At 39.6% G+C, this 25454-nt stretch overlaps 3 protein-coding genes and 1 long non-coding RNA gene across 8 annotated transcripts in view; 3 read left to right on the top strand and 1 right to left on the bottom strand.

The window, feature by feature from the left end:
• Positions 1 to 12734, top strand: part of LOC121632665 (meiosis inhibitor protein 1) — a 65086-nt gene extending 52352 nt beyond the window's left edge. For 3 of the 4 annotated variants that reach the window (XM_041974338.1, XM_041974343.1, XM_041974354.1), the window contains 6 exons: positions 549 to 733; positions 4715 to 4796; positions 5156 to 5262; positions 6719 to 6850; positions 11203 to 11324; positions 12465 to 12734. In XM_041974338.1, the coding sequence (XP_041830272.1) occupies positions 549 to 733; positions 4715 to 4796; positions 5156 to 5262; positions 6719 to 6850; positions 11203 to 11324; positions 12465 to 12519 (683 nt within the window). In that variant the 3' untranslated portion in view covers positions 12520 to 12734. Of the gene's footprint in view, positions 1 to 548; positions 734 to 4714; positions 4813 to 5155; positions 5263 to 6718; positions 6851 to 11202; positions 11325 to 12464 lie in introns of those variants that run through there. The other variant, XR_006008952.1, reaches the window with a different exon arrangement.
• On the bottom strand, positions 8925 to 12935 carry LOC121632737. Its single transcript, XR_006008961.1, has 3 exons — positions 12855 to 12935; positions 11428 to 11432; positions 8925 to 8935 (listed from the first exon to the last, which is right to left on the bottom strand). It is a non-coding gene; the product is annotated as an uncharacterized LOC121632737 (long non-coding RNA).
• A 148-nt stretch (positions 12936 to 13083) lies between these two features.
• Positions 13084 to 20109, top strand: LOC121632719 (coiled-coil domain-containing protein 134-like). Of its 2 annotated transcripts, none has more exons than XM_041974428.1 (7): positions 13084 to 13332; positions 16459 to 16589; positions 16750 to 16871; positions 17464 to 17548; positions 17794 to 17975; positions 19478 to 19549; positions 19868 to 20109. In XM_041974428.1, the coding sequence occupies exons 2-7, from the start codon at positions 16487 to 16489 to the stop codon at positions 19991 to 19993; spliced, it is 690 nt and encodes a 229-aa protein (XP_041830362.1). In that variant the 5' UTR covers positions 13084 to 13332; positions 16459 to 16486; the 3' UTR covers positions 19994 to 20109. The 2 variants fall into 2 exon arrangements, with proteins under 2 accessions (XP_041830362.1, XP_041830354.1); XM_041974420.1 differs by having other exon boundaries at positions 13086 to 13332; positions 16456 to 16589.
• Positions 20110 to 21130: 1021 nt separating this feature from the next.
• Positions 21131 to 25379, top strand: LOC121632699 (immune-associated nucleotide-binding protein 8-like). The gene is made up of 2 exons (XM_041974387.1): positions 21131 to 21291; positions 22707 to 25379. The coding sequence occupies exons 1-2, from the start codon at positions 21276 to 21278 to the stop codon at positions 24629 to 24631; spliced, it is 1941 nt and encodes a 646-aa protein (XP_041830321.1). The 5' UTR covers positions 21131 to 21275; the 3' UTR covers positions 24632 to 25379.
• Positions 25380 to 25454: the final 75 nt, after the last annotated feature.

The raw sequence follows: 25454 nt of genomic DNA on the forward strand, positions 1-25454 counted from the left end.
TGCCACTAATTAGCCTTCCCTCCCTCTGAGAGCTCTAATCTCTGTGTACATGGCGTAAGTGCTTTTCAGATGGTTGGCCACTCTCAGTTTGGATTGCACTGTGCTTTAGCAGTCCTTTTGGGCTTTTATCTTCATCTCGACTTTGGCCCTTCAGTCTTGCTTAACTCTGTGTGTCCCTGTCGCTCACAATCTCTGTAATTGTCACTAACATCTTTAACTTCTTACCCTCACTCTCTGTCACATATCATTCCAAAAATTGCCATCAGTTACTCTCAGCTGTTCCCCTGCTTCCATTTCCTCTGCAATTGGATTTTTTACCATCTCTCTTTTTTTTTTACCTCAAAATGTCTCTTCCCACACAATGTACACCCACATAATCCCCTCTTTTCTCCTGTGGTCTTTCCCTCCACATATATTTACCATCTCCTGTTTGTCATGTTCTGCCATCTGTGTGTAGGTATTCAGTCATTGTCCTACAGTAAGTTCTTGTACCTTTCAAGCTATTGCCACCCTGACTTTCATACCCTCCTCTCATTTTCTCCTTCCAGTCAGCTACCTCAGGTTGCTGGAGGTTCTGCTTGATGTTGATCTGGCATCAGCAGTCGTGTGTGTGAGCACTAGTCCTGGATTGGTCGGGCCCAGACCCCTGGGTGTCGAAGATGGAGCATTGTACCCGCTTGGCACCAGAGGAGCGCTGTTCCTCTTAACCACTCTCAGTGGACTTCTTTTGCAGGTTGTAGTGCTTGTGGGTATTGATATGCCTATGTGTGTTTTTATAAGTGTATTACTCATCTATCCTTATTGTGCAGACATAAAACATTTGGAGTCCTGGCTCCTGCTGGACAAGTATGACGCTATGATTTGGCCAAATAATAAGAAGAATAGGGCCCTATGATTTCTGCAATTCAGAAAACACGGATGGAATCGCAGCATTTGACAATGACTCCAAACCACTAAACAGGCAACACACAATCCTGATGAATGCTGAAACAAAGGAATTCTTCAAACGATTTGTTCTACATCTGGGCATTGATGTAGCAGCATGTACTCTCCTTGCAGAGGGTGGCTTGGGTCAGACACAATGCCTACTGCTTTCTTTAAGGCTCTGACCTGCTACAAGGCTTGGCAGTCATTTGAATTTGTGCCAGCAGCTTTTGTACACCACCTCACTTTCTGTTCCAGCCTTCCCTGTAAGGTGAGAGACTTAAACCAATAGATAAAATACAAGGTCAAAACGGATTCAATAAAATAAGAATAAAACATTTTCATAAAAAAATGTATCCACAATAAAACTCCTGAGCTTAGGATAAAAATATGTGTTGATGGATGTTTCTACACACAGCATCAATGTTGGCATCAAATTTAAGTTTATCATCTGTAATTGTTCCCAGATATGTGTAGTGATCCTCCACTTCTACTGCCTGGCCTTGGATCTAGACTGGTGGAACAAGTGGAGACTAGGTGTATGCACATTACCATTTTTTTTATTTTTTAAGTATTTATGTCTAGAAAGCTTTTACACCTAGCAAAAAATGTCATCCACAACCACTCCGTGATCAGGATAAAATAACCAAATAGTCTACAAACTTAATGTGTCTGTTCCTGTAATGGCTCTGACACTCATTGATATATTAGAGAAATTTAAGCAGTGAAAGGACACATTGTTGAGGAGAGCCGGTAGACAATAAAAAATGTTCGATAAAACACCATTAATTCTTCACATATTTGCTCATGTGAGTGTGATCTTTTATCCTCTTCAGTTTAAGCGTTTTTCACAGTGCTTGTGCTAAAGTAACAAGAAAAGCAAGATGACAGCTGAATACATTTTGACTGCTGCTTACCAGATTCATCAGACCACACCACCTTCATGCATTTCTCTGTGGTCCAGTTCTGATGCTCATGTGCCCAACGTTGGCGCTTTCAGTGGTGAGCAGGGTTCAGTGTGGGCACCATGAATGGTCTGCAGCTATGCTGCAGCAACAAACTGCAGTGCACTGTTTATTCTAACACCTTTCTGTCAGAACCTACATTCACCTCTTAAAGCTCCTCTGTTTGAAAGGATGAGCTGTTCCTTCCTAGGACCACTTTTGATTAATCGCAACCACTGTAGACCACAATCACCCCCAAGAGCTGCAGTTTTGGAGATGCTCTGACACAGTTCTCTAGGGTTCACAGTTTGGCCCTTGTCAACCTTACTCTAATCCTCACACTTGCCCATTTTTCCTGTTTCACACCAACTTTAGGCACAAATTGTTGACTTGCTTCCTAACATATCCCAATATATTCACTTTACCTGGACGTTATCAGATCAGATCAGTGTGTATGCACGTACGTTTTCAAAATTCAATCTATAAAAGCAAATGCTCATTTAGGTTCATATACAGAAACATAAAACCCATGTTCTATAGCAGCTAAGGATTTAAATGTTTAAATAATGATCTCTTAGATCTCTTTCTGCAGCTGGTCTAACTTGACCGTAATATTTAATTCTTCCTTATGAAAGGCAGGTGCCTTTAACAATGCACAATAGCACAATGAGACTTTTGTAGCTTAGTACAAGAATATCAGATAAGAATATCACAAACATTTGTTCTACATTAAAAGAAGTGAAGCATTACTTCTTCTGGGTGGCAGCCAGCTCAGAGATAAATCCAGCACGGCTGTAAATATGATTGATCTAGTCCCCCCACTATAAGCCTAGAAGCAATTTTATCTTAATCTCTATACATCTGTTGGCAATAATGTGACTGATATGTGTGACTCAGTGGGACAACTGTGCCAGTTCTGCAGCATGCTAGCATCTGGCTTCTCACCAGTGGCTTCTGCCCTCTCTGTAAAAGACTGTAGTGCTGAACTGAGTTGCATGGTTCAGTGCTCTGAAGTGTGCTCTTCTGCAACAGATATGAGAAACATTTCCCAAACCCCTCCATGTGTTTTGCTCTCTTTCCTCTTGATGCTCTGGTTCAGCTGCATGAAGGAACACAGCAGCTCCGCTCCTCTCCCCGTCTCCTGTTCCCTCAACACTCCTGCACACACTTTACTAAACTCTGCTGTCCTCCTTCTCTCTCACCTCCCTCTCTGACTCCTCTGTTTGTTGCTCTTATTTTAACTTCTTCTACCCATCTATGCATCGTCCGGCCTTTGGTCATCTGCGCAAGCTTTAACCTCTACCATTTAACCTCTCTTCCTCGCCCTGTTCCTCCCACCTACCTTCTTAACTCCTCTTGTGCTGTCACCTCATCTCATAACTATCCATTGTCTTAAAAATCCTTCTGGCCTACTTAAGTATTTTTGGACACTGCTCACTGTCAGCCCTGCCACTGTGGGAAAGACATGCATTATTAAAATCTCACTTGGTCGTCCTCTCCTGTGTTATCGTGTCCTCTCTTTTGTTTTTAAATGTATCTCTGTCGATTCGTGAGCCTGTGTTTGCGTGTATATACGTGTGTTTCTGTCCCTATGCATTTGTTGCTTTGTTTGTGCCAGTTTCTGCCAGGTGAGTGCACACAGAATGCATCATGTTCCTGTAGCTCTCATTATTTTATTTTTTTTATATAATATGACACTATGCAACAAAGTCAGACAGCTATATTGTTCCACCGTGCTATATAAGCTTTGTAGTTGGGTACTTCTATTTTAATTTTGTATGCTGTGGTGTTCATGAAAGTTCCTTTATTTTTATAAAGGTCATATAGAGTCTATTTCAGGAGTTGGAGGCATAGATCAAGAGATACATACCTCATCTGGTAAATCCCTGTCTCTGGATCCTAACTACAGATTATGTATTGACTTATCTTTATTACAACTACATAAACTAAGAGTAAGCATATCTGCATTTTTATACTTTGATGTTCTTAATAAAATTAAATCTTATCTGGAAAGCTGTTTTAACTTCACAATGCGTTTTTAAATTTCTTAAGAAATTAGCTTTTTGTTCTTTTGAGATAAGATAAATGAATGTGTTATCTCAAGAAAACAGTTTTTCTTTTTCTTTAATGGAGAGCTAAAAATGGATGTCATTTGGATCACATTGCTGCGATTGCTGGGAGGAATCCGTACAGTAAGTTAATATTGAGTTGAGGCTTAGATGTGGGATATTGTTTGCTTCGTTTTAGTTATATAAATAGTAATATTTTATTCTAGCAGACAAAGTTGAGACATTGACCGACCTCCACCTCCCTTTTTCAGCTAACAGCTAAAAAGTAAATGTAACTGCTGGACTCATGTCGCTCCAGGTTTCATCTGTTATTTTCATCCTATTTGCTAGACTTGTCAAAATGACATATAATGAAGCTGATGCTCCTTACACCTTTTTTATTCCAAAAATTGTCATTGGAAAAAGAGCTTTGTTATGCCGATATAAAAACATCAATGAAAGAACATTTGTTATCTTAATATAATGAGATGATTACCTAATCTCTGAGCTCTAAATGACAGCATTAAAGAACAGTTTTTAAACACCAATTTTCAGCTTTTAAAACTGACAAATGCTACATTATTTTTCTGCTCTATTTTTGAGCAGTGTTTCTCAGTCCTTGTTCTCATGACCCACTGTCCTTCCTGTTTTAGACGTTTCCCTTCTCCAACACACCTGATTCAGATTAATAGACTTTCTCAAGTCTTTTGAGGAATATCTTTTCTATTTCTAAATTTATTTTCTTAAACTCACCGATGCCATGGAAATAAATTCTACCTACTGTCTCTTCCTCTTTAGAAACACGAGTTTCTTGTGAGAGCCTCAGTCAACTGTCTCAGCTCCCTGCTGGGCTTCCTCAAGAGAAGGACTCCTGCTACAGGTACGACACAGACAGAGTGAGTGTGTAATCTGTTCATGGATGTGCTCTCAAGTGAGGAAAAAGATTTAGAAATGCATGAAGGGAGAGTCGGACGTAAAGATGTGGAGTATTTTGATTTCGTCTTTTTCCTGCTAGTTATTTCAACCATGTGTGTATGAATTATTGGCTATATAACATACCTAAGTAATGATAATTTGCTAAGCATATTATAATCAACATAGACAAGCAGTATATGTATGGATACATTTTTTATAAATATATAAAAGTTATATTAGATAGATTAAGCTGACATCATGTAAAATAGGTCTCCCTCTCATTTGTCTCCCTTTGGGTTTGTCGTGTGTGTGTGTGTGTATTAGCCAAGTATGTGGTTTGTCAACCGTGGCTTCGATTCCTCCTCTACTGCCTGCTCAGCTCAGGAGAGAGCTGCCCTCTGCACCCTGCCATTCTCAGACTCATCACAGTTGTGAGATGTTTACCACACAAACACACACTAACTCTAGAATAATGCCCCAGACATGATTCTGAGCAGTAATGAATGTTTGGTATAGCATGTATTAAAATTTTATTAACATAATATAAATGTAAAAGCATTTAGATCAGATGAGTAATGACAGCGAATACACTGCTGAGTAACTCAGTCAGTACATCACAATTTAAGATAAATAATTACTATATTTACTATTTTTTCTGTTGTAGGCAGTGCCTCTAAACATTTCTATGAATTATTCAGTGACTCTAAAGGTTGGGAAGTAGATGGAACAATAGTCAGCTGCAGCCCGTTGAGCTGAACACAATCAAGATTCCTAACATGACTTTAGGGAAGTCTTCAACAGAAAGTAGTCCATGGGAGGTGGCCCTCCATCACCTGTAATCTCAACACAATGTATGTTACAGTCACCTGCAGTTCATCTCATTCTAGACACAGAACACATTTTTCCATGTGATCAGTGGCATCATACAGGTAACAACAATCAACATACTGATGGTCTAAAATAACATTTTAAATGATCACCTCACTATTCTTCTAAACACATGCATTGAAAAGTAAAATGTCAAACAACACGCTTATTTTTCATTAAATATTGATATTAAATCCCATTATGAAGTTGATAAATCCTAAAAGAAGAGCATGTGAACGTTTGAACCTTTTCAACAAGATTCATCTGTATAGGAGCCACTATTCACTTGTGTTGTCCTCAGTCCTATTTTGGCTTTCTGAAAGTGGATGGACTTGTGAATTAGGAGGATGTGCAGCCTTATTTCCACTGTATCAGCCACCTTTAAAACAGCAGCTGGGCTATACAACAGTTACCCAACTTCCTTTAAATAACAGAACTAGCTCAGCAAGCCCAACCAAACTTTTAAATAGCCAAGCACCCAGCATTTTTCTGCACTTTCAATTTAGGCTCTTGCACTGCTCCCACACTACAATTCATTATGAAGTACTTTGGAAGAGCTGTGGGCACCGTTAACATTTAGATTCTTATTAATCATGCAGGAGTGTGATTCTTTCTTGCTGCTGCATCTGACGCTGACCTTAAATACACATCAAGAACTGGAATGAACAGGAGTCCTGCAGACCCTGTATAGCTCTAATCTTAACACTGTGGAGTAATTCTGGTACTAAATGATGAAGCAATCACCATCTACATGTTTTGACAAGTTCCCAAAACTCTTGGAACAGCCAACCTGCCAAATACTTTAAAACACACAAGAGCACTGAGGAGAATTGGTGCCAAAGCATTTGAATGAGACTATTTCAAATTTTCTGCAGCTTTTATTAAATGATTTAAAATGAAAAAGAAAAGTTAGGACATTATGTTTGAAAGCTTTTTCATTTCTTTTTCAAAATTAACCACAATGTCACTTCAAACCTGTTCATATTTTAATACCTCTCTGTGTATCTTTCTTGTTTGCAGCTGTTGCAGTACAACAGCACAGTTGTGCTGTGGGAGCCAGATCTTCTGCATGTGGTTGAAACTGTGGAAAAGAGAGGGGTGAAGGAGCTCAGCCAGGAGGCAGCACAGGCCTTAAGGCTGCTTCTGATACAGGTAAACAATAAACACACTGGCATGCATGCACAGGCACTTAAACACAATAATGGAATAATGTAGGGCACACTTTAAGGACAATGTGTGGTTTATCATGAACATAATAAAAAATTAAAGGTTTTAGTTTTGTATGATTCACAACAGCAATTGAGGAAAATAGAGATACAGCAGGAGATGTGTGCAAGGAGACACTTTTTCTTTTACAGATACAACATACTACAGTCCTCGGAAGAAAAGAAATGTTATAAACAGTATTAGAATGAGGCTTTCTCTTCTAAGTGCCAACTGGAAAACTTGATTTATTTCCTCCGACTGTTTCAACTAATATATTAACACAGATTTTACAAAACGTTCAAATATAGTCTGAGGTCTGTGATCACTGATAGTTTACCACAATAGCTTGCTTCCTGGGCTTTGATAAATTATCTGTCACTTGTCACCAGTTCCCTATCAGTAAAGGTACAGAAATGTTCAAAACCAAAAGAACAAATTATTTTTAAAACGATTATTATATTCTGTACTTAACCATAATAAATAAAAATCAATCAATTGATAAAAGGTTGACTTTAGTAAAAGATTAAGAAGTGCATAAAGTCTTGTTTGTGTCCTTTTTAAGAAGACTTTATTCACTTTTTAATCTTTTACTAAAGTCATACATTTCTTTATAAATTAATTTTTATTTATTACAGTTTGACTTCCTTGTTCTTTTTTCTTAAATTAACCTATTGTGTTTACATTATATATATATATATATATATATATATATAAGTGTTTTTTAATTTTCAGTTTAATGGTCTTGTTTTGTTTTGTTTTTTTGGGGGGTTTTTTGCACTTATTTACATCCAAGCCTCAGGTGAGAACTCACTTGTCCATCTGTGTCTGTTTTTGGTTTTAATGTGTTTGTGCTTTTAAACAAAGGACGGCCTTTCCTACTTTATGGCAAAACAAATGTACCTTCAGGTATCAATAAAGTTCAATTTGAAAGTTAGTTAAATCAAGTTAATTTGATAAAAAAAATTAGTAAAATAAAACGTTTTGTAGCAAAATTAGCTAAAATGGCCATGAAGGGTTAATATCTGTTTATCTCTCTGTGGGCATTGGTTATTTCCGGACATTTGTTTGAAGATAACTGCACACAGTTTCCTCCATACAAATGATTTTCATCCAGTCTCTGTTATCTGCTTAACCTTCCACTAGCAATGCTGGATGGAAGCTTATCAGCTGCTGATGTTAACATGCTGTCTAAATAAAACTCCCTATCGGTTGGACAATGGTTTATTTACTATTTGTTAGTTTGAAGTGATTTAGATTGATCTCTGTGATCAAACTTTACCCCTGTGGCAAGTTATAAATGAGAAACTCTGGCCTTGAATGCTGTCATACCATTCTGAAAATCATAATATCTCACCAGAAGTTCAAGCAGAAAAGATAGGCAACTTTAAATTATTTAAGCATGTAGCTTCATTTTACAGAATTATGAAGATGAACTGAGCAAAATAGCTGATGACAACAACTGTACTCAGATGTGATGTTTGCTTTCTTAGTTGTGATCCCAGCACTGGCAGAAGCTTCATGTATAGTTGGCTTCATTTGCCAAACCAAACCAATTATCCCCACAAAAAAAAAAAAAAAAAAGAGTGCTATCTAAACTCATCCTTGTCATCCCCCTTGTTAGCGTTGCAGCAAGTCCGTCTGGGATCGCTTCAAGACACTATGAAACACATAAAAAGTAGCAGCCACTTCGGATTGAATAGATGGAATCTGGCATCATACATGGGGACAGAAATGCATTTAGTATTCTAAGAAGAGCTCAGAGTCAGAGGAGTGACAGAATGATGGCACACACTGCAGCTCCCAGTGCACTGTGTTCCAGGGAATCATGAACTGTGTTAATTCATGCAAATGTGTCAGCTTGCTTGTGTAAGTGTGTGTTCTGTCTGTCTGTGCATGCGTTTGGAAACGTATGCGTGTATTTTTAAAGGCACCAAGACAGTTTGAATGAAGCAGGGTTCAGCCTGACATTCTTACCTGAACTGTCTCTTCCGCTGCTACAATCTGTCTCTCACACAGACACTTTGGCACACACTAAAATTCACAGTTTCCTAAAGTTTTCTTTTTGTATGTGGACAGAAACAACATGTCTTTCCATGACAAAGTTTTCTGTAGACATTTATGAGTGGCTTAATTATTTTTACGCTTCTTTCCTCCCCATGAGGGCCGGTATAACGATCAGTTTTGTATGTGCACGTAAAGTGAACACACATCCTCCTTTGTGTTTTTATACCTAATTTGACCTCTTTTGTGGATTTGTATAAGCTCGTCTTCCCATCTTAAGTGTTTATACAGTGAATAAAAAAGTTTACACAACCCCGTTAAAATGCCAGGTTTTGTGATGTTAGAAAATGAGACCATAATAAATCATTTAAAAACGTTCCCACCTTTCGTGTGATGTCTAACCTGTACAGTTGAAATTAAATGAAAAATACTTTATTAATACCAGATGGAATTTTTATTTCTAATGAAACACATCCAGTAAGCTGGTTGTATAGATGTGCACACTAATACTAATGCTTCATTAAAGCGTTTCTATTTAACCACAGCATTCTCTCTTTTTGGGTTCTTACCTGCCATCAATAAAAGAGACTAATTAACCCCAAATAATATCCAGCTGTCCTTGCAGGATTTTCCTGACATTTCCTCAGCTGCCTGCTACAGCTAGCCAGGCTTCGCAGAGAGCTGACAAAGAATCGAAAGGATGTCATTGTTGAAAGGTATCAGTCAGGAGAAGAGTACAAAAAAATCTCCACGGCTTCAGATATTTAATGGAACACAGTCTTTGAAAAGTGGACGTCCCATCTAAGGCTGTCAAGAAACCAGCAGCAACACTGAAGCTACGAGGATTTCTGGAAAGAATTGGTTGCAATCTCCCGTATTCTCCATATGTCTGGACTACAAGTTGAAATACGGAAACTTTTTCTGACATATAAAAATATCCAAGCCAGGCTACAGTTTGTCAATGTGTCACGGTTCAAGGCTGAACATCACCAAAAGAACACCATACCCATGATGAAGCAGCATCATGCCTTTTGAAGCTGCTTTTCTTCAGCTGGAACTGGGGCTTTAGTCACAGTGGAGGGAACTATATATAGTTCCAGTTACCAGTCACTTTTAGCTCAAAAACTTCAGGTATCAACTAAAAAGCTGAAGAGGAATTTAACTTTTCAACCCAACAATGAACCCAAGCAAAGAGCCAGATAAAAAGACTAATGGCTTTACCTGAAGAAAATGAAAGCTTTGGAAATCCCAGACCTGAATCCAATGCAAAATCTGTGCGGTGACCTGAATGGAGCTGTGTAGAAGATGTGCCCTCACAATCTGTCAGATTTGGAGCACGTTTACCTGGAAGAGTGGCTAAATATTGCCACGTCAGGTTGTGCATGTTGATAAGCTCTCATCAATCAAAAGGTCCTGCAGAAAATAATTTGTTTGAGGGTATGTAGACTTTATGCAGTAAACCTGTTGTATGTTTTTAACCTGACAGTTTTTTTTAAGTGAATTGTACAGGGTATATGTCACATTAAAGGTGGGAAAGACTGAACACCTAATTACTCAAAATTTCTGATACTTGCAGACTTTTTGATTGCTTCCCCCAAACCAGACACTGTGTCACCCACCATTCTATCACCGTCATTCTTGCATAAATTTGGTAGTTTTTCAATTGCTTGTCTTTACTATTTCAACTTCCATTTTATTTGGTCTCTTCCTCTTTTTTAATTTTGCTGTAAATTGTTCTCACCCCACTCATTCCACGTCATTCTTCTCTGTCTCCCCTATTGCCATTGTCAATTACTGAACAGTGTCAGAGCCTTTTTTATAGTTTGGTCTTTCTTTTTACAATCTGCTCCTGAAAAGAACATTATCCTTGAGCACCGACAGTATGGGAGCTCAGCTGTGTGCTTCGAATGATCTTCACAAAGATGAAATATAGTTAGCAACTCTGTCTGTAAACTCTGGACTTCACCATAACTTCTGATTTAAAACAGTTCAAAGGAGGTATGATGAGACTTCTTACATTGCTGCAGTGCAATGCGGATAATTGCAGAGATGATTATGGTAATCATGAGGAAGAAAATGTTGTTTTTTAGAAGTGTAATGATTTTTATATGTTTATACCATATTTTTGTGAACTGTTAGTGTATATGACAGCTTAGTCTCATTTTAGGGACTTTCTGTTTTATTTTCTGGTTGTCATCTTCAGTGCCGAATAACCTCTAATCCCCAAACTGCCACTTTTTAAGGTGCTTCTTCTCCGTGTTTATCAAGACATTATATATTTTTTTTTGTTAACTCAGATCCAGAGCAGCGTTTCATTACCATCAAAGGAGCACAAACTGAGAGTGAGGAAAATGATGGAGGCACTCGAACCACAGACATCAGTGGAAAGCTGCAACCCCAGTCTGTCCAGTAACATCTTGTATCCATAACAAATGAGAAGGAAACTTATACACACCTCTGAACTGCACAAAACACAAACATACAACGGCACACTGTCCTACATGTGTACCCATCCACACAACTCCAGCTCACCTCCAACATCACATTTTATCTGAAGGTTAAAAACACATGAAGTACATATGCACTCATACTTTGAGCACATTATGAAACAAATGTACTGTTACTGGTTTTCTCTAATAGCTCGTTGGATGTCTGTTTTTTTATTAATTTTTTTTTTATGAAATAGTGCTAAACAGTGTCGCATCTGCTGGAAAGTCGAAGATGGTGCTTAAAAGGATATGTGTCTCATGCTTATTTACTCAGACATATACAGTCACAGTTTATCTTTCATTTGAGTTACATCCCATTATGCAGCCTTAAATATCTACGAGTGAGAAGATATAATTCTAAAGAAAAAATGTTGGATGCTTAGTAAATCTCACAAACTGTCATTTATTCACAATAGAACCAAAAAATCTACCACATGTTGACAGTGAATTCTGCCATCTTGGATTTGATGGCAGCCACATGTCTCCAAAAAGTTGGGATGGGTCCATGTTTACTACTGTGTCTTGTGTAAGCATCTGGAAACTGTGGAGACCAATCGCTTGATCTATGGGAGAGGAATTTTTTTCCTTCTCGTCTGATGTGGAATTTTAGCTGGTCATTTCTGGGTCCCGTCTTTATTACTATGAGATTCTGCCTCTCTGAGGTGCTCTTTTTATACTTAGCAAAGTTACAGACTTGTTGCCATTTAAACTTTTTTTTTTTCTTTTGTACTACTTACTTTTCCAGCCTTTTGTTGACCCAGCCCCAACTTTTTTAGGCATGTTTCTGCCCTCAAATCCAACATGGACTGATATTTTTTCATAAATAACGTTTTTTTCTTATAATTCTTCTCCTTTCTTAATAAAATATTGTTTCATAATATACTAAATATTATTTCATTCCCGTTTTAATTATAATTTACAAAGTGAAGTAACTTATTTGTTACTGGAGTTACTTATGCTTGTGCACACATTCAAGTGAAACCTTATAATTTGGTAAATATTTTCCTAGTTAAATGTCTCTCTTTCACGTGTGAAAATGTTTCACTTTGCTTCTTAACTCTTTTCCTCAGATGTGTTGGAGATGTGTCCATCTGTCTGTCTGACTTCACTCTGAAAACAAGATGATGCAGATATTTTAGAAGTGATTGACCCATGAGTTTGCTCTTTTCATGGTCTCATCTCTTTGTTTCTTCCTCTCTTACTGCAGCTCATCCCTTTTAAGTTCATCAAAACGATCTGAAAAAAAGTAGTTTGTTTGCTTACAACATCAACAGTGATGTGGAAAAGCTGTGTTGTAACTGTCAAGCATTTAAAGGGAAACAATAAATTGCTGACACCACAAATGGGAATGTTATTGTTTTTTTTCCTTAATGACCCCTTGAATCAAAGTTTTCCCTAAATCTAAATGTCCATGTGACTTTTTAACCATAGATCAGTGAGATAACACGATCTGTATACACGGTGATATAAATTCAGAGTCATTACTCGAACTTGAACTGTAAGCTGAGCTCTTCTTATCTCGAATTTATTTATTTATTCTCTAATTTGATTTAAAATATGCCAATGCGTAAGCATGTTTCGGAGGAAGAGGGAAACTACAAAGCTGAGCCGGTGCCTCCCTCTAAGTCCGCCGTGTGGAAACAACATCCTCCCCCGTGTTCGGCGCCCGCTCGCTGTCATTCGTCCAAGACAAGCCAGCCGGTGCGATCGTGGCGCTGGTGGAGTGGAGCAGCGAGAGCCGCATGTAAATGAACCACGGCTGCTGTTGTCACCTGAGGATCTGGAGGGCTAAATTCACCGCCCCGTCTTCCTCGTCGGAGAGTTGACTTTTTAACGTTGGGAGTGGGGGGTTATAGAAAGGCTGAACAGCACTCCTGTGAGGGAAACCTTGCCTGGCTAATCGCTTTTTTCGCGGCTGCTGTGTTTCGCTACAACACGGTGAGTGAACATCGAGTTGTGTGGCTGTAATGTCCAGGCTTGATCCCCTTAGATCTGCTGGCCGTCGGTTGGTGGATCCGGAGGGGCATACAGATGCGGTCGCGGGAGGAATCAGTATGTCGAGGAACGACTTGAAATCACTGATTTACTCTCAAAATTGCAACCTTTGATAAAGTATTGTTAAAATAACTGTCTTATTGCAGAGTTGCTATTTCCATAATATGTTATTTTCCGTGTGTAGTTTCCAGCCTAAAATTAAAACAACTGTTTGTGCGTAAATAAATGCCATAGCTGTTAGAAACTCGGGTCAAGTTGGGGACACGTAATCAATTAAGCAATCTGTATTTAGTGGCCCACATGACAGTCTATCCAGACTCGGCCACCATCATCACCGTTACGCATGTCTGTGGATTTACCTTTGCATGAATTATGACAGAGGGGGAGCCTCTCGCATGCAAGCAGAGAAAGATGAAGTGTCAGCCCTTGAAGCTCAAGTCTCCAGCAGTGGGCTTGTAGCCTGAGGGGAAACAGGATCCACTTCATCCAGCTGTCTGACGGGCATCTTGCTTTTCCATCTTCTCTGCAGCTGTGATCACATCAAGGGTCAGCTTGGATTACTAACCACTCTTCATGGAACATTATTTCCTTTTTTCGGTTTTGTCCTTTATTTATTAGAGAAGCAGTAAAGTGCTGTACAATTCATTGCAGAATACTGGATGAAAAGTATTTGCATTGGGAAAACAGGGAATTAAAGAACAGAGCAGAGACATCTTTGGACAGTGGTTTACATCACTGATAAAGCTAGAACCCGGATCTCCCACACAGGAAGATCAAACTTCCTCCCTGCCCCAAGAGACTATTGTTAGCAAAAATAAAATAAATGGATAAAAAAGGAAAATCTACAGCCAAGAGATTTATGTGGGCTTGCATGACTTCAGCAAGCGCTACACCGCCTTCAGTCCTCCACATGGCCAGCACATCTCGCCAACTTAAGTACCACAGGGAGAGACCAGATCTGAACCAGGCACTCCCACCTCAAATACTGAATATCAGTGGGCCAGCTGGAGGAAAGCTCATGTAAGGAAACTTCCTACAGAGCAGCTGGGTTAAATTCACCACTGTGCAAAATCCTGCTTTACACTTCAAATAAAAAGTGTGGTGGAGGACCAAGAAAGATTTCTCTACAAGTGTATCTAAGGTCTCATCACTTTGATCCAACAAGCATCATTTTCAAGGGGCATTTGAAACGATCTGCCACGGCCATTACAGTTCTGGTCAGAATAGAGCCGATAGCCTTAACAGTAGATTTTCTGATGACTTCCTGTGTAAGTCGAGCTGCCAGCAGCTAATGGCCATGTTTAGACTCTCAATTCTGTGCTGCCCATGCCACATTAGAAATGAATGATCTGCTGTTTAAAGTCCTGCTTACACTACTTCTTAAAGTCTCAGCACTTTGCCCTTTTACACAGAAACATTGGCAGCTGCTGGATATACAGTATGTGTTGACTGTGTTAAACTGTGCCAGCGGCAATAACCTTTTTGCTCATAAATATCTGTCGGAGCTACACGGTCGCCTGCTTGGAAGCACACAGGAGCATCAAATAACCCAACAGGCTGCTGCCACAGGGGAGACAAGGCCCTCTGTCCTTGACTGTTGCACAGAAATATTGAGGCTTTCTCTCGGCACTTGGGGATATTTAGTATCGCATTAATCCAAAAGCATGAATTTAGTTGAAAATGACAAAATGCAGGGTTGTCTTCAGGAAAGGTTGTTGCTGCTGACTGAAAGAAAAACTAAACTGTTATATTTTCTCATGACAGACTTCTGTGACTACGGAGAGCACGACAGGAAGCAGAAATAGCTGCTGCAACGTGAAAGTCTTTTACATACATGTCTAAGTAATGACATCCTGAGATCTTCTCTAAAATTAGAGTTTTTGAACAGCTGCCACAAAGCTGTCAGGCTGTGTGTTAAATCTGAAGCTGGTTTACAAAAGGGGAGTTCTAAGGTCGCTGTTTGTCTGTGTTATTAGCACTTTGGTGGGGTATGGTGGATGTCTAGGAGCGTGTGCCTTTCTCATCTGATTTGAGACTCTTCAGGGGAATCACTCGGTCTAAATTAACATTCACACCCTGAGACATTTGCTCACTTTCTAGTCCTATAAATTCAAAAATCTGCACTCCTGCTTGTAAAGATTAATTCACTTAGTGTAGGAATCAAGTCTCTCATGCTCATTATCCTCCTCCACAGCCTCACACTCCTCCTATCACACATGTCCTCTCCTATCTATGTCTTGGTAAAGGTAGATGAAATATGCACCAGGAAAGCTGTTGTTTCCCTGCAGGGTCTCATCCCGTCCCCCTTTCCAAGAGCTTTAATGCCCCTCCACTCACCCCTTTGCTCCCCTTTCTCACCCTTTCTCTTATAATCTTACTCTCCATTCAACCCTTCCAAACCTCCATAGCCCACTGCATTCTTTGGATAGTCTAAATGATGGAGTCCTTACTAAATTATGCATGGGTTATGTGAATTATATCTTGTAGCTTTTAATTAAATCTGTTTCGTCCCTCCCGCCAGTCGTGTCTATTTTCTGTTAATGTTTTCTAAAATAAAAAAAAAGCACATTAAATTTTCATTTTAGTAGCTCCTATATTTAGCTTTTACTTTCATAAATCCCTTTCAAATCTATAAAAACTCTCAAAGGAAAATGATGTTGCAGATGAGTGGAAATGTTCTAAGTTCCTTCCTTCAGTAGAGAAGCTATTCAGTACTGTGTACAGTACTGAATCCTTAATTTCTCTGGGGATTAAACAAGTGCCAGACATCAGATGTGCCTTAAAGGGAACATAAGGGCTTTTAAGATGCCAGCTACCCTGTGTTGCACCATACTGACCATTTATCTCCAGCATATCTCTATCACATATCCAATAATTATCAAAGACCAGCTTTCAAGCAGATTTGAACCAGTAAAAATTACTAATGAATAAGGAAATAAAATATCTCTACCAGTTAAAATGACAAAAAAAAAGCATGGTTTGAGAGGTAAATCAATGAAATCCTGCAATTCTGTAATTATATTTTAATTTTGGATATGTCTAATGGCTCATTCTCCCTGTGTTCAGAAGAGCTCCTCTCTGCCTCCCCCTGGTGACCATGCGAAGTGTGAGCGCAGTGGTCCTGGCACTCGCCGCTGCCGCCCTCAGCTCGGCAGACTCGGACATGCACCGACCGCGACACGACTCCAACCTGGAGATCTGTATCCTTCTGCTGCGTCACACACCGACACGCATCTCTCTGCCGTGTTGGGAGTCTCTTAGTAGTGAACTTTCAATGTGACAGATGGGTGCTCAAAGTGAGAATTTCTACAAGTTGCTCCCATGTGTCGTGCGCATATCCTCCTGACCTGTTCTTATCAGACAAGCGGCTGTTTGAGACCAAACGGAAAGATCAACTGAACGCACTCAAGAATCTAGTAGAGCTGAACGACATCAACCAGCAGTACAAGATCATAGACATCATGCTCAAAGGGCTTTTCAAGGTAGTGTGCGCACGCTCCCTCACATCACATGCACAGACGAGGCCACAGAATCAGGAAACAAAGTTCTGAGAGCTCAACCTCCTTGAGATTAGAAGGTTTACAACCCAACACAGAACCAAAGGCTTCAGATACAGCTCTTTATTATTATTTATATTTATTTATTACAGCTCATTATTATGTTTGTTTTCATGTAAATGTTAATCCACACTCACTGGCTTAGGCTGGCAGCTTTGATTTACAGTATGCATCCATGTCCCCGTGGACAGCTATCAATGCATCTACATACCTCACAAGGACATCAGCTTAGGCAACCTTCAGTTGCAGAAAAACATTGTCAGCACTTCTGTAGCACTCTGTGCAAGCGTGAGATGGAGTGCTTCACTGATGACGCGTTTACTGTAATCTCAGCTGGTATCTTAGAAGTAGTTTGGTGTGCATATGATGGGAATAATTAGCATTAGCTCAAAACAGCACTGTGGTTACAGCAAATCTAGCCCCCCTGACATGGTTGTACATTTTGTTTTAGTCTCACACTTTTTTTGTTGTATGCACAGCACATTGTTTTAGATAAATGAAGCTGGTTGTTCTTTAGGTGTTGGAGGACTCAAGACAGATCCTGGTGGCGGCCAACATGCAGCCTGATGACCCCTTCCCCATGGATGATAAGATCAAAGAAGGTCTGATTCACTTTTACTCCTCAGCTGCTTCATCATATAGCTGTTTCAGTGCCCCTTTTCTCCAGCTGTAGATTATCTGTTCTTAAAACTAAATCTATCTCTACTATGCTTTTTCTCATTTTTAACCATTTTTGTGCTGCTATTTGTTTTCTTTCCAGCGTCTCAACAGCCTAAACAGCTGCCGTTTCCTCTGTTTATATCAATAAAATGTGTAAAATTAACTCATTTTTCTGCTGTCTTTGCAGCTTATTCCCATGTTGTTGAGAATACAGCGTTTTTTGGCGACGTGGCTCTGCGTTTCCCACGTATCGTCCACCACTACTACGACCGCAACACAGACTGGAGTGGTCTGCTGCGCTGGGGGCTGAATTTCTGCAACCAGACGGGAGTTTTCACAGGAGGAGCCCACCAGCATGTGCTCACACTTGTAAGTCCAGATAATTCTGACGCATACCTTTTCAATAACAACCACAATCTGCAGACTGGTTTCTTAAAAAAATTCAAACCCTGTTAGTGTACATGTGAACTCTTTCTATGGAAGCCCATTTGTAAATATTTGTTGTTAAATCATTTTTATAAAAATGATCTTGCACTTGCTTAAATACAGTCTTTTCCAACGGTTTGCTAAAGCCAAACAGAATGCTAATAGGTCTACTGTTCAGACCACAAAATGTTGATTCTAATCAGACATCTATTGAATATACAGTAAGACATCTGGGTTTAGAAATTTGTGTATCAGATAATCTCAACAGCCTGTTATTCAAGTTCTCAGTACCAGTTGACCCTCCATCGGACAAGGATCCCAGCAACATTTCCACCACTGATCTGATCCAAAATTGAATCTTATCCTTCATATAATGCATTTTTCCATCAGCTCTTCTGAGTTAGAATCAACAATACGATCCATTTCCTCTTGAGTTTAGAAACTGTATTAACAAAATAGTCATTAAATCATTTGCAATCTGAGTTGGGTTAATTAAATAAACTCCATTCAGTTCAACAGAAGAGGTACAGGGAATTCTTTTCCCCATAATTTCACTGAAAACATTGAGTACTATTTGTACCACTGCCAGAGATTCTCTTTTGATAATATTAGGTCACATAATCTCTTAGAGTACAGTAAAGTTTTCTGTCTGCAGTAGAATCAGAAAGGACAGAAACTTTTTTAGGTTAATTATGACTTTAAATCTCATAATGATGAGATCTTGTTAATAATTTAAATTATAAAATGGCAAGAATTGGCATCCGTACTCTTTCAATTTATGGCTGCATATGAGGTTTACACTGGCTTAGTTTAGATTTTTTTATTTGCAATTTTTGTGTAGTCAGAACCTGAAGAAAATGTTAGATCACTTTTTTTTTGCTGACGATTATTAACCAAGCAAATCCGTTGCAGTCGAGATACAAACATAAATATCTCCGCATGATGAACTGTGACTTTTCTCTGCAAGGAGATGCAGTAAATATATGGAAAGACTGCAATAAAGCAGTGCACTGCAACATAAAGCACTGAGATATGAGTAAGACTGGTGTGTAAAAATGACAGATCAATGTCACAGTTTAAGGGCAACACTAGATAATACAGTCTCCTGTTATGACGTTGTACAATTCATCACTGGTGCCAACTCACACCTCTCTATGGTGGCCTTTGAAAGTAACAGGAGCAACATGAATTTAAAAAAAAAAGAGATTCCCTGTATGTTAAATGTTTGGGTTAATGAACTAAACCGCTGCAGGATTATTCTGCGACCTTAGAAGAGGATTATAAAGTGGATTAATTCTCAGTCAAAGCAGCAGTTTGCACTCTGGAAATGTGTTTAACGGTCACTTCTGCCACAGCAACCTTATACTGGGGCTTTTTTAAAGAACTTAGAATTTATAAACCCTTTTTTTCCTTCTGCTATTATGTTGTTCTTGCTCATCTTGCAGATGTCACAAGAGCTGGGAATAACTGAGAAATCCCCAGACTTCATAAACCCATACCGCACAGAGAGAGACGACGTGAGTAAAATGAATCTTGTTCCATTCATATCGTACACAGTGGTGTTGTGGTTAGCACCACAGCCTCACATGAAGAGTGAGTGAGTGAGTGTGTGTGTGTGTGTGAATGGTTGTTTGTCCCTATGTGTTGGCCCTGCGATGGACTGGTGACCTGTCCAGGGTGTACTCTGCCTCTCACCTGTTAAAGTGCTGGGATAGGCTCCAGCTCACCCGCGACCTCTAATGGACTAAGCGGTACAGATAGTGAATGAATGGTGAGATTTTTATGTAATTTTTCTTGGAAAACATGTTTAAACTAAAATAAATATCATGCTTCAGGTTCTTCATACTGCTGAAGCTTTCCAGAAAATCCTGAGGGAAGAGGAGAAGAGGAGGAGGAAGGAGGAGAAGAGGAAAGAAATCAGGAAAGGCCCTCGTATTTCCCGCTCTCGCAGCGAGCTATAGCACTAAACCTCAGTGCCTGTGAGAATCGTAAGAAGGAAGCGTGCATACAGTCAACAAGCAGCGGCTTGACTTGTGGACTGTGATGACGGTGAAGGCAACAAAAGCTGCTGTCACTTATACAAAAACCAGGTGCTCTGGTGAAAACGAGAGGAACCCTCATTGTGACTAAAAATAGCAAATCGAAGGAGGAGAGCAGTCAGGTTCTGACAAAGGCTTGAATTGCTGGCCATCAGCGGTAATTTCTAATTGGGGAATTTAACTTTCTATAGCAGGATGTTTCTGGAAAACAAGGAGAAACTCATTTTTGAGCACATGAGGACTGTTTAACTGAACTTTGGAATATTATTCATTTTAGAAGTTTACTTTAAAACTTTCTAATCCCCTCCAATGTATTGTGACTGGTCTAGATTTAATGTGTGAAACCCATATGCTTTAAATATGTGTGGTTGCTGGATATACATTTGACCTCATAAAAACGTGGCCTGGTTCTGTTTAAGTTGAGCTTTATTAGTTTTTGAAGAGCCTTTTTTTTTTATTTATTATTGAAATGAAGATTAAGTGCATTTTTTAAAAGGGATGATTATTATAGACAAACTTACTTTCTGAATGCTGCTCAGTTATAAGGACCAGTTTCATTATTTGTCTCAACAATGCTATAAATTTATGTGTAAATGTTTTTTTTTTTTTTTTTTTTTTTTTTTTGTCTACTTCAATAATTATTTCTTTGTCATCTGAGGGAAACCCAGCCATTGGTCTTTTCTTGTACCCTGTGCTTGTTTTTGCCTTAATGATCCTTAATTATCAAGAATTATTTTATTCCAACAAGAAATAATACAGTTTATTATCTTTAACCTTGCAGCCCTGTCTATGTTAAATAATATTTCGTAATCTTAGCTGAAAATTGACATATTTTAGTGGTTTAGATCTATGAAAATAAAGTTGATGTAATTTAAAAATGACTGTTTTACAATTATATGTATATTCAGAAAATAATATTGCTGCAAAATCAACAAGCCATTTTGTTAACACATTTAACTGAATAAAGTGATATGGGGGAAAAATATAATAAAAGAAGAAAGTCACTATATGTATTTAATATTACGTTTGCGTGTTTTCTAGTTCCACGAACCAACAGAGGGCAGCCAGCGCGAGGACTAAACAAAGTCCAAATGTTTTTGTTTATGTTGAGCCAAGTTTGGATTGAGCTCAAACTGTCTGTAACTGCTTTTTAGAGGATGAGAATCAAAACTTGAATGCTGAGAAACAACCATACTTAAGACTGATGTCCTGTAACGAAGGTAAGAGTTTATTTTCTTTCTTTTTTTAATCGTTGGCGTTTGCTAGCAACATGCTAATGATAGCATGCTAATGTCCTAGCGGTTGATCAGATTAACTGTTCTGCGTTGGATTAATGTGTGATTTCTGAATCTGACATTTAATATTTGGTTTCACTGGGATGTCAACAGCGGTTACAATTTGATTTATAAAATATCCATCCTAACTACCAGTAGAAACATTAAACAGTGCTCCGACCCCCTGAGGCTAATATGTTGAATTGTAACGTTTCTGTGCAGAAACTTCATGAAGTTCTGATTGTAAGAGACGTGTTAGCAGAAACATGCTAGTGACACTTCTAAAAAAAAAAAAAAAAGTACTGTGGCCAAAACCCTGGGCTGAAACACTGTCGTTAGGCAGAATATTACTAATATTTGACTGGTCTTGATCAAACATTTTATCAACGACAATTTAAGACTAAAATAAGTCCAGTGTAATAGTTATTAATGCATCAATCCTTTGTTTACAGTACTTAATAGTTTACAACAGAAAATCTGCCATGAAATTTTCAGAGCATGTCCACAAGGATAGGCCGATATGAAGCTCATTAAATGAATTAAATCTTATGTAAAGCAGTGTTGCTCTGGGCTGTGAATTCATTATTTACCACATCCATCTGGGATTCATTGTTTGCAGCAATCTTTGCCACTAGAAAGAGGGAAGAAGGAGCAGGGAGTGTTTTTCCTGTCTGCAGAACACCAAGAAGTATTGCACCTTCACCATCCTATGAGCAAAAAGACCCACCAGCTTCCCTGTTACACTGAGCAATCACAGATTTTGTGTTGTAGAAGATAAAGAAAAATGATAAAGAAAATCTGAATCATTGCTGATGTCTTTTTAGCATTTACTCTTCTAAAAAGTTGGTCCAGCATTAGTTTTTGCTCTTCATGTTTAATAACTCATAGAATGATGATGTTACTCTGCTAAGAGAATTTGATGTATGCAAACCTGTTGAGATGACTGTTAATAATGACTCTTAATGTTATTGTGCTGTGTCACGTTGCCATGAGAACCTGCTGTATATGCATTTGGGTCCTTTCATACTATTTCTTCACTCTGAATCAGGTTTTTTTCTTTTTTTTTAACCAATGCTGCCAATTAATATAAATTAATGCAAGCTCTAATGTGTAGCTCATTAACTGAAGAAACTGTGTTTTGTCAAGCCGACACAAAGGCATCCTTGCTTCCCAGGACACCCGGATAGGCCATTTTAAACAGGCTTCTGCTGTTTTAATTTCCCTCTTTAAAAAAACAAAAACAAAATAGACCTTGATTGCTGCTTTAATTGCATAAGGGATCCCATCATTTCCATGAGGCAAAGGAGTTACAATCAGAGAGAAATTACAATCGTCTTATCAAATTGCAATCTCTGTTGCAGTGTTTCCATCAAAGGATGAGGAGGAGGAGAAAAAGGAGCTGGTTGACATGGAGGGAGAAAATGAAGATGACCAGTTTGAAACCAGATGGAGCGAAGAACTCAGGCTGGTCCTCGTTGGAAAGACTGGATCTGGCAAGAGCGCGTCTGGAAACACCATCTTGGGCCGTCACCAGTTCTTGTCACAGATCAGCGCCAGCTCTGTCACCCAAATTTGTGAGCTGGGGAGCTCTGAGCTCAGTGAGGAGGAGGAGGATGGCCAGGCAGTCAAACACAAGAGGAAGAGGAGGGTAATGGTGGTCGACATGCCAGGGTTTGGGGACACTCACCTTAGCATGGAGCAGACTCATGCAGAGATTGCCAAGTGCGTGTCTCTCTCGGCTCCTGGTCCACATGCTTTCCTCCTTGTGGTGCCAATAGGGCGATATACAGATAATGAAAACCAGGCTGTGTGCCAGTTGAGTAGTATTTTTGGGGAGGATGCTATCTTTCACCACACAGTGGTCATTTTTAGCAGAGGTGATGACCTGGAGGGCATGGAGATTGAAAAGTACCTGAAGGAGACTGCCCCTGTTGGGCTCCAAGCTCTAATTGACAGGTGTGGAGGTAGATACCATGTACTCAACAACAAAGACACCAGTAACTCAGCACAGGTTAAAGAACTATTAATGAAGGTGGATAAGATGATGAAGCAAACTAACAGAGGGTTTTATTGTAGTGGGATGTTTTTAGAGGCAGAGGCTGCCATCACAGAGGAGCAGAGAAGGATGCTGAGGGAGAGAGGCAAAGCAGAGGGGAAAGAAGAAGAGCAAAACAATAGTGGAATGAAACGAAGAAGGTGTGATTTGGAGTCTGACAGAGGTGGTGAGAAGGATTTCAGGGTTGAGCGATGGACAGGGGAGAACAAAAGCAATGCCTTCAGCTTTCTGAGGGACCAGTTCAGAGGCCGGCGTCAGGGTGGCAGCAGGGTGGTCAGCAGGCGACAGTCTCTCCATTTGTCCTTGAGTCGCATGCGGAGGGAGGCTGCCCTCTCTGCTAAGGTGTTGGATCGCATTAAGATTCTGGTTGCTGCTGGAGCAACGGGCATGGCAGTCGGGGCAGTGTTTGGGGCGGCTGCCCCTTTAGCGGCTGCAGCTGGGGCATCTATTGTGGGGAACTCTGTTGGAATTGCTGCTGGTCAGTTAGCTGGGATGTCAGTGGCAGGAGGTACGAGTGTTGGGAAAGCCGTGGGTGCAATAGTGGCGGCAGCCTCTGGGAAAACTGCGGTGGCTCTGGGGGCAGCAACAGGTGGAGTGTTGGGTGGTTCTGTGGGAGTTGTTGCTGGTGCTGAAGCTGCCAGTCCACGAGAGGGCGCTTTAGAGGCTCTTGGCCAGGTTAGTATGATCGGAGCTTCTGCTGTGGGAGTTGCAGCAGGTGTGGGATGCACCATGGGAGCTGGGGCCGCTTTAGGTGCAGCTCTGGAAGGAGCAGCTAGCAGCACCGCAGCCCTCAGTGGAGCTGAAATTGTAGCAGTAGGTGCAGCAGATGTAGCGACTGCAGCTCAGGGTAATTTAGTTTCAGCAGCAACACAACATGCAGTAACCTCTGTTGGGAGTGTTGCTGCAGGCACTGGGACTAATCAATGCACTGCAGCCTTAGTAGCTGCAAATGTCCCCGTGGTTGCAGGGTCAGTTGGGGCTGCGTGTGAGCTAACAGGGCCCAGTGTGGCATCAGTTGCTGGAACGGCTGTATCGGACCGCTGGGGCACTGTGGCAGCAGCTACTCGCATCTTGAGCGCTGTGAGTGAGATTGGCAAAGCTGCAGCTGGCATTGCCCTGGCTGGTGGACTGGTAGTGAAAGTGGTGAAGGAAAAAGTGAGATGTGGCACAGGCACAACAGAGACCACTTACTCAGAGAAGAAGTCTTATGAGATCTACTGGAACAAATAAACTCTGACAAAGGCTGGAATCAAATTCCAGTGCATGAAATCATATCCTTGTTATTCTCACCACCTTCCTAATTCTGTGAGGAATATTAAAACCATGGAGGTGTAAGATGCCCTGCCCGATCAGTATAATATAAAACAATCTCATATGAGCAAATTCAGAGAAATTAAAGAAAGAAAATAGTGATTTTTAACTGCAAATATTGGTTAAAACCATTTCAGATAAATAAGGGGAGTGGCTTCTGGTATCTTTGCATCATTTAATGATTTCAGAGACATTTTCATATAAAGCAGATGTAAAGAAGTTGGGACAATTGCAATTAAAGAAAACCTTAACAGAGAAGAAAATTTGTTTTTAGGGTCATATGTTAATCTGATTAATTTTATCATGTGATGTGTGTTAAAAACAAAAACACTGAAGCATTATAATCTAAATGCTGAAATGTTTGCACTTATTGATCAGTGGTACTACTTTGTTTAACAGGAAGAGGAGGTTTGCAGTTATGTATTAACTGGTTTTGATCAGTAACAGCTGTTTTCATTCAGTGTAAATTTACCACCAGTTCAGACTGTTTTTGTTTTTGCTGTTAACTGTTTGTTATTTTTAGACCTAATGTTTTCACAGCTCTCCCACTATTTAGAAAGTGGGTATAAACAACTGAAAACTTTACAGTGCTTAAACTCAGTTTTTTTTTTTGTTTTTTTTTTTTGCGGTCTGTGATTTTAAAAAAATAATAAAATAAAAATTTGAATGCATGCGTCTTATGGATTTATTTTATGCATTGTTAGTGTTTTTTTTTATTAAAATAACTTTTTTATGTTATGCA

This window comes from Melanotaenia boesemani, chromosome 2 (assembly GCF_017639745.1).
Source record: "Melanotaenia boesemani isolate fMelBoe1 chromosome 2, fMelBoe1.pri, whole genome shotgun sequence".
Classification (NCBI taxonomy): domain Eukaryota; kingdom Metazoa; phylum Chordata; class Actinopteri; order Atheriniformes; family Melanotaeniidae; genus Melanotaenia; species Melanotaenia boesemani.